The sequence below is a fragment of the Mus pahari genome, chromosome 7 (genome assembly GCF_900095145.1).
Source record: "Mus pahari chromosome 7, PAHARI_EIJ_v1.1, whole genome shotgun sequence".
NCBI classification, from domain to species: domain Eukaryota; kingdom Metazoa; phylum Chordata; class Mammalia; order Rodentia; family Muridae; genus Mus; species Mus pahari.
The window spans coordinates 103,084,591-103,092,114 of record NC_034596.1 but is presented as its reverse complement, the minus strand read 5'-3'; the positions used below and the strand labels follow the sequence as shown (position 1 = coordinate 103,092,114).

At 56.9% G+C, this 7,524-nt stretch overlaps 1 protein-coding gene across 3 annotated transcripts in view; it reads left to right on the top strand.

Annotated features, from left to right (window-relative positions):
* Positions 1 to 7,524, top strand: part of Begain (brain enriched guanylate kinase associated) — a 36,704-nt gene that overhangs the window by 8,007 nt on the left and 21,173 nt on the right. Inside the window, exon 1 of one of the 3 annotated variants that reach the window (XM_029541173.1) lies at positions 7,125 to 7,163. The exons of the other annotated variants lie outside the window; for them this stretch is intronic. Within the exon in view, the coding sequence (XP_029397033.1) occupies positions 7,140 to 7,163 (24 nt within the window). The 5' untranslated portion in view covers positions 7,125 to 7,139. Of the gene's footprint in view, positions 1 to 7,124; positions 7,164 to 7,524 lie in introns of those variants that run through there. 3 annotated transcript variants of the gene reach the window in all.

The following is a 7,524-nucleotide window of genomic DNA, read 5'->3' as shown; positions in this document are numbered from 1 at the left end:
AGAGAGCTCTATCCATTCTCACCTTTATTATCATTGTTGTTATTATTATTATTATTATTATTAATTTATTTACTTTACATCTCAGTCAATCAAAACTTCCCCTCCCTTCTCTCCTCCCACTTGTTCCCTCTCCCCTTCCCTCCTCTGCCCTCATCCACCTCTCCTCCTCTTCTCCTCAGGAAAGGGGTAGGTTCCCATGGATATCAAAAAGCCTTGGCATATCAAGTCGCAGTAGGACTAGGCACATCTTCTGTTGAGGCTGGATAAGGCAGCCCTGTTAGGGGAAAGGGAGCCAAAGACGGGCAGCAGAGTCAGAGGCAGCCCCTGCTCCTGCTGTGAGGGGTCCCACGTGAAGACCACACTGCACATGTTACATATGTGCAGAGGGCCTCGGTCTGTCTCATGCATGCTCGTGGTTGGCAGTCCAGATTCTGTGAGCTCTTATGGCCCAGGTGAGTTGGTTCTGTGGGTTTTCTTGTGGTGTCCTTGGCCTCTCTGGCTCCTTCAGTCCTGCCTCCCCATCTTCCACAGGCTTCCCCAAACGCCACTTAATGTTTGACTGTGGGTCTCTGCATCTGTTTCCATCAGTTGCTGGGTGAAGCCTCTCAGATGACAGCTCTGCTAGGCTTGCAAGTTGAGCAGAATATCACTAATTGTGTCAGAGATGGGCTTCCTCTCGTGACATGGGTCTTAAGCTGGACCGGTTATGGGTTGGCTCTTCCCTCAATTTCTGCTCCATCTTTATCCCTGCACATCTTGTAGGCAAGACACATTGTGGGTCTAGGGTTCTGTGGGTAGGTTGGTGTCCCAGTGCCTCCAGTGAAGTCTTGCCTGGTTACAGGAGGTGGCCGGTTCAGGTTCCGTATTCCCCACAGCTAGGGGTCATAGCTAGTGTCAACCTCGTAGACTCCTGGGAGTTTCCATTGTCCTGGGTTTCTAGCTTGTCCCAGAGTTGTCTCTCCCAGTACCCTCTGCCTCTGTCCTCTCCCCATCCTCCCCTTGACACTGTCACTTCCACACTCCCCCCTCCTTCCCGCCCTCTCCCCTCTCATGTTTCTATGGGTACTTATGTGAACTGAATTCAGCTCCTGATGTTTGCACTCTACCCACTGAGCCATCTCCCTGGAGATGCGACCTCTTAGGAAGAGTGAGTAGGCACCTGTGATCTGGCCCTTTTGCTGCAGGTATGGTTTCCCCGTGGTAGCTTTGTCTGTTCTGCTGTCCCCAGGACCTAGCTCCAGCCATGGCTTCCCTTATCTGCCCAGCGGGCTAGAGCTGAGAACATGACCTTCTTTCTCTGGCACTGAGCTTCAAAGCTCACATTTAATGACAATCCATTTTAGGGGTGGGACACCGTGTGCTGGCATTGGGTCAATGGGTAGGAGGGCATTGGCTGGTCATTGTGGCCTGACCCAGGAGGGTATGAGGGCTCGGCCTGTGGAGACGGTTGAAGGAAAGCATGACCCTAGACCGTCTGAGAAGGATGCTTACTGGAGCCACCTCCCAGGCCCGAAACTCTGACCCTCCCAGCTCTGGACGGATAGCTTCCAGCTCCCTTCTGCCTTCCAGGAAGGAAGCCCACACGAGGGAGACCCACGGCCACCCACAGAGCCCCAGCACGGGCCCAGAGAACACTGTATCCCACCCAAGCTGGGAAGCAGGTGGCTGTAAGGCTGGGACACTGAGCTGCCCAGGCTCTCCCTCCCCAGCAGAATCCCCTAGCACAGGCTGCCAGCTTGCTGGGGGATCCCTTGCCCGCCTGAGCCGCCAGCGGGAAGCCAGGATGCCTTTCTCCAAGTTCCTGGATGAGGTCACTGTGCGCGTGCTAGATCCAGTGACCCTGGAGGGCTTCAGGGGCACCCAAGGCCACAGCCAGGAGCCCTCTCCAGGTGACCACAGCTCCGGCCCAGCCCAGGAATCCCAGGCCAGAGCCACAGCTTCAGAGAAGGACCTGGCTCAGAGTCCCTGGCATTCCTTGGAAGCCACAGGCATCAGGGGCCTGGGCAGCTGCGAGCAGGGAGATCCGGCATGTTCCCCCAGCCTGAGCAGGGTGAGTCCCGATCTTATGCCCCATTTCCCAGCATGAGCCTGTCTGACTGCCCCCCCCCCATCATACTATTCTTTTGTGATTTGTGTGAAAGAAGACCGTACGCATCCAAAGCATGAATCAGGTAAAAGTGAAGGTTCTGGCTTCAGAGCAGCAAACCAGATCTGGGACCTGAGGACACAATCCGGGTAACAATAGTAGAAGCATTGTTGGGTCAACCAAGCCTCCCCGGATCACCACAGGCTCCTAAAGATACCTTCTGTACCGAGGACAGTGCTCATTCTATAGTTCTGGTCCCTTCTCTGCGGACTCAGTTAGCAAAGTACTATAGCTACCAGGGCAGTCCACGGTCTAGGAAGAGGTCTATGTGCTTATTGGTTCATCTTGCTCAGAGCTCCTGGATGGCCTATCTCATTCTATATTCCTCAGTGTGCAGGGACGGACACTGCGGAACCCACCCTCGTGGCCTCCAAGTGGCCAGCCTGCAGAGCCAGTCCTGGGGCAGGACATAGGCTTCTCTGCTTCTTGGAAGTCCCCAGAGCCTCCCCCCAGAGTCCAGCTGCCTGCCGTGTGACAGGATGGATCTTCCTGGGCCTCGGATTTCTCAGCAGTGCATGACTCCTGATCATGTCCCCCATCTCCTCCATGAAGTGCTAATAGTCAGGCACTCCACAGTCTACAGCTGTGGGCTCTGTATACATTATCCCTCCACCCCCCACGCCCTGCCTCTCAGGACCATCAGGCTCCGGAGGAGTTGCTAACACCCAGACCTCTGGAAGGCTTTGTCCCAAGGCTCTAGTTACGAGCTTTGGGGGTGGCACATGGAGAAGGGTTGTAGCCAAGAGTCTTGGGGACCTGTTAGGCCTGGGGTAGGTACATGGTGGGGTGGGACCAGCCTGGCCCCCAGCAGCTCCTCCAGGGAGGGAGCAGGCGTCCAGCATGTGGTGCTAGGTTTTAGTCCTTCCTCTGTCCTGTCTGCATGAGTGACCACAGGTAGATGAGAAGTCAGTGTGGACAGTTACAGGAAACCCAGCTGCTACAGACTTGGGGCTGAGGCGCATTCATAACTCAGTGACTTCAAAGCCAATTTCTTCCTTCCTTCCTTCCTTCCCTCCCTCCCTCCCTCTCGCAGTGACATGGTAAGGTAGGATTGTGACAATATGCTCGATATTGAGTGACCTAGAGCAAGCGGCTCCCATGGGTTTGGAAAGAGCCTGTCTCTGGGCGTTAGGTGCCTCTGCAGGGCGTCTGCCTCATGCCCCCAATCTCTTACCATGTGGGAATGTGGGACGGAGTTGCTAGATCTTCCAAATTTTTCAGTAGAAGCCAAAAATATGGGTTTTAAAATGTAAACTCTTCCAATTTTTAAATGTTGGCTCAAACATTTAAAAAAAAAAAAAAAACCGAAAGAAAGAAACCTCAAACAGGCCAAATACAACATGCTAGCAGGCCAGATTTAGCCTGGTAGGCCAGTTTGCAGGCGCAGGCCTCAGTGACAAATGTAATAGGGTTGCAGGGGGATCCCTGTGAGCCCATAGAGCCCAGAAAAGCCCGAGGAGGCAGGGTTTACTGTACCTAAGAAGGACGGCTTGCGCCTTCTTGGGCCAGCGCCAACCCATGCTAACTTGCTAGGCAGCCTTGGTAGTGTTCTCCTTGCCCCCACCAGCTGAGGTTGCCATGGGGACCTACAGCACAGACAGAGCCTGGGGGGGTTGCCTAGGGATGCTAGATACTGTCCTCAACTCTCCCATGACCCAGCCGTGGCACAAAGGTAACTTCTCACCCTCCTAGAGACACCTACCCCTGGTATCTGCTCCTGGGCACCGTGGAGCCTATAGATGCTGTCCTGCCTCCTGTGACCTCAGTGGGCTACACTGACCAAGGTCAGGGCATAAGTGGCACCTCCAGTCTGCCACTCCCAGATCTGCCTTTCCTGACCCTGTTCCCCAACTCCAGGCTTCCATGTCTCCATCCGTGCTTCCCTCCAGACTGTGCAGGCAGCTTCAGACCCTCCAGACCAGAGTCCCGTCCTCCCTCCTCCCTCCTCCCTCATCTGCACCATCTCCAAGCAGTCTGCGTCCAAGAGCCTTTCCAACTCCACACAGTCCCCACCTGACCCGACACAGGAGCTTCATCTAGTCTCCTGGGGTACCGGGTGTTCCCATCTGCGGTAGATACTGCCTTTCCCCAACAGTGGGGTCTCAGCACCCAGCCCATGTTTGTTGAATGAATGTAAGAATTCCAGGAGCAAAATGAGATCCCTTTGGGGGAGTCCTCCCCAAATAGCCATGTAAAGGCTGGCTTTTTGGAGCAGGCACCCTTTGCAGCCAAGTCCTCAGGCCAGCCCCTTCTATAGGCCACTGATCACAGCATCCCCCAGGGGATTTCCCCTCCCTCCCTCCTTCCCTCCCTTCCTTCCTCCCTCCTAGATGAAGCACTAAGGCTCAGACAGGGAGAGAGAGAGCCTTGCTTGAGATGAGGCAGCTGATTAGGAAATTCCACATTTCAGTCAGTGAGTGGTGGGCTCTCCCCCTCCTTCATATGCTTAGACTGTTTCCTCCACTCCTGTCAGGATGGAAGTGAACGAGAAAGAGCCAAGGAAGGACAGGTGAGGATGCACTTGGCTTGGTGCAGGCCCTCCTCCAGTCTGACTTGCTCCTTTAAAGTGGCTTCAGTCCATACCTAGGCTGTGTGTGCGGAGCAGGACCTGCACATGTCTTCAATGGGCAGAACTTCTCACAGGGGATCCAGGAGCCTAGACCTCCGGCTGGCAGAGGTGGGCTTCAGCGAGGGCCAGGGATGGCCTGTGGAGGATGAGATAGACGGCTGCACTGGGTTAAAGGCACCTTAAAGGCACCGTCTTTCACACAGGCTCTCCTTACCTGTGCATTGAAATGCCACCGGTAACCTGTGACACAGGAACCAGTGCTGAAGTCCCTTCACTGCCAGAGAAGATGTCATCAGCTGTGCAAAAGTCTGGGCATAGCATCCTAGAAGTGCACGGGTCCTGAGACAGGAAACTGGGTGGCCTAGTAGCCTGTGCGGGGGTAGGATGAGGTCACTGCTGGGTAGGGCCAAGTCCTCACCAAGGCACAATTACCTACCTCCTCAAGGGGACACATGGGATATGCAAGCCTCCCTTCCCTGATGACAGAGGGAGGGTGCCAGGTTGAGGCAAACCTCTGGACCTCTGTCATTTTGCACTTGTTTCATGAGAATGTTGTAGGAAATAAAGATGCAGGTGGCAGGAAGAAGGTGGCCCACCCGGGTCACAGGGAATCCAGTGTGGGGCCCAGGACACGGGATGGGGAGGCACTTGGGACATCACAGGCCCTGCGCCCAAGAAAGAGAGGTATGTTCACAAGCAGGCTCAGGTGAAAGTGCTGGCAAGCAGAGGTCCCCAGGGCCACGAGTCCCAACCTCCACCTTCCTTTGTAGGTGCTTCCCCAGGTCTGAGGTTAGTGAAGGTGAGCACACGACTTGAAATGCACTCTGACAACACCATGACCCAGAAGGGACAGCCTCAGGTCCCCAGTTCCTAAAAGTCCTTGCCTGGTGGCCCCTCCTCCACTGGGTCGGGCTGCTCTAGATGGCACTGGCAAAGACAGGGGCTTCTGGCTGGCTGGATCTGAGCCCAGTAGCTACCTCTATTCTCCATGCAGGGCTGCTTGTGGAGACAGGCTGTAAAGGCCAGGGGCCATGGTGTCCCATTGGTCCTGGGTCAGAGGAGGATCAAAGCCAAGGGCCAGAATCTGAAACAGCTGAGAAAAGGGCAGAGGCTCCTTCCTATTGTCTCCTTTCTTGCCCCGCCCCCACCTTAGCCACAAAGCTACCCACCACTTTCCTTGCCTCTTTCCCAGTCCTTTGGGGGGGGGGGGGTCCCAAACGAGCCTTCTAGAAGAGCTGAAATAGTCGATGTAAATAATTGATGCTAGCTTTTTAAAATTAAATTTTAATACATTCTTATTAATTCCAGACAAATGCCCTGGCAGGTCATTCACTGTGAGTGATTGAGGAGGCCGAAGACAGATGAGGGATGGCCCCTGCCTTTGGGTGAAAGAGGCCTCTAAGAATGGCGTCCAGACCCGAACAAGCACTGTCAGCTTGAGGGCCCGGCTTCTTGTAGATCTAGGGCCCCGATGTCTGGAAGGAGCTACTGCCCTGGGCTGGGGGAGGGGGGTCAGGTGGCTTTCTTTAAGGTGGACCCCAGACTTGGGGTGGAAGTGTACCCCCCAGATAACCCCCTGGAGGGCCCGCTGCTCTCCTTGCGCTCCTCCCTGGTGATAGAATCCCCGCCAGCCACCAAATGGGTGGGGAGCCTTTGGTGGATGGATGGGTAGATGAACACTTGGATTGGGGGGGTTGGTTTCATCCTGGCTGGCTCTGACCCTGCCAGTGGACGGCTCCTCCCACCCTGCGCTGGCTCGAGGAGGCCAAGACTGCTGGGTGCTGGGTGTCCTGGGGAGATCCGGGGCTCCTGCGTGGAAACTCACAGCCAGCCAGGGGAAGGCTGGAGAAGCCGTACTTCTGTGCCATAGGACCCAGGCATGCACTATCCGTGTTTATTGAGTATCTGCTATATGCTGGGACCCAATGCAGGAGATGAGCACTGTGATGGGGACTCGAAAAGGTGGGCCTGGGGCAGAGGGGCTCTGGGGGTCTTGCTGATATGCGCCAAACTCTAACTAGAGAACTCTAGTCCCGAAGGATGATTCGTAGAAGGGGGTCTGGGCTCATGCTTTTTGTAAACTTTTATTAAAGTGTGCGGGGAGGGAAGCCCACCGGGCGCCCCTGGGGTCCTTTCCCTAACCCAGCCCCTTTGCAGCCCGCCAGAGCTGCAGGGCAGCAGAGCGCCTGTCCGAGCTCCTCCCGCCTTCCCTCCTCCAGATTTCAGGAGAGGAAACTGAGGCTGGGGGAGAGCCCGGAGGCCTGCTCGGGCGCCGGGGGAAGTTGCTGGCCGAGCCTAGCCGCGGCTCCGAGGCCGGGCTGCGCCCTCGCTCGGCGGGGCGGTGGGGGAGGCGGCGTGGGGCCCGGACCGAGCGGAGCGCGCTCCCGGCGGACGCGGCGGCGGCGCCCGGCGTGAGGGTCCGGGATGGGCAGCCATCAGTCTTCCCAGGTCTGTGGCGTCGTCCCAGGGTCCAGACTCCAGCACTGCCTTTCGCGGGAGGGCGGGGGCAGCCCCGGGGCGGCATCGGCCGGGCGCAGGAGAGCCCGTTGCGCGCAGGAAGTGCGATCCCGCTCGGGCCGCTCGCCGTCCCCGGGGTTCGCCGGAACCCGCAGGGTTAACAGGGGCTAGTGGGTCCCGGGCGCGAGGAGAGACCGTCCAGCCAGAAGGGTCTCCACATCGCACGCGGGCGGGTCTGCGCCAGTGACTCGGAGCCCCGCCAGAGAACCGGGCGCGCCGGGGTTAATCCCTCGGGCCCAGGAGGGGGGGCAGGCTCCGAACCCCGAGATCGGAGGGCAGCAGGGTCCTGAGC